This window comes from Arachis duranensis, chromosome 4 (genome assembly GCF_000817695.3).
Source record: "Arachis duranensis cultivar V14167 chromosome 4, aradu.V14167.gnm2.J7QH, whole genome shotgun sequence".
NCBI classification, from domain to species: Eukaryota; Viridiplantae; Streptophyta; class Magnoliopsida; order Fabales; family Fabaceae; genus Arachis; species Arachis duranensis.
Window position 1 is genome coordinate 92,138,785 of NC_029775.3, and position 838 is coordinate 92,139,622.

General features: G+C 39.1%; 1 protein-coding gene across 1 annotated transcript in view; it reads left to right on the forward strand.

Annotated features, from left to right (window-relative positions):
* Positions 1-708: 708 nt before the first annotated feature.
* LOC107484886 (GDSL esterase/lipase WDL1) overlaps positions 709-838 on the forward strand; it is a 4,871-nt gene continuing 4,741 nt past the window's right edge. Inside the window, exon 1 of the mRNA XM_016105433.3 lies at positions 709-836. Coding sequence (XP_015960919.1) covers positions 711-836 — 126 coding nt within the window. The 5' untranslated portion in view covers positions 709-710. The remainder of the gene's footprint in view (positions 837-838) is intronic.

The following is an 838-nucleotide window of genomic DNA, read 5'->3' on the forward strand; positions in this document are numbered from 1 at the left end:
GGGATATTGCTCCCCATCCCCATTTCCCACAGGGCCCATTCCCCGCGGAAACCCCATTTCCCATCTATCTGATAGTTCTAACTAATTATTAATTTCCATATGAATAGAGATGTAAGTATCTATTCTATACAAAAATAACAAGATTTTATACAAAAAAATCTAAACGACAAGATGGTGACTTCTTTCGAAATGACGCAGTGGGGGAACGCAACAGCGAGCCAGAGGGATTTCTGAATTGAATAAGAGTTATACAAATGAGGATTAAGAATTTTGGGTTTATATACATGTGTGTGTATGTGTGTGTGTGTGTGTGAAATGACTATAAAACATATGTGAGAAATAAATTATTAAGAACAATTCAATAATTATGAACTTCGGGGATCAATGGGAATCGGGCGGGGATCCTCGCTCAGGTCCCCGCGCCTGCCTCGAGAGAATTTTGTTCTCCGTTCCCATCCCCACGGAAAAAATTCTCCATAGTCGGATCCCCATTCGAAGCAGTCTCCATAGAGATCCCCGCGTCTCGGGAAGTTTTGCCATCCCTAATCTATATAAAAATTTTATCCCCACTATTGTAATTCATTGTAACTAAATAGAAAGGTGTACGCGACTTGTGACTTGTAAGAATATAAAACATACGTAATTAAATCCACCAAGTGATCTATATATATATAAATGTTATCCCTTGTCCTTGTCTCATAAATTTGTTCATGTTTGAGAGTGAGAAGATGACAGGACCAGAAAGGCCTCAATTTGTCCTGTTTGGTTCTTCCATTGTTCAATACAGTTATTATGAAGGCTGGGGTGCTATTCTTTCTCACTTGTATGCTCGTCAGGT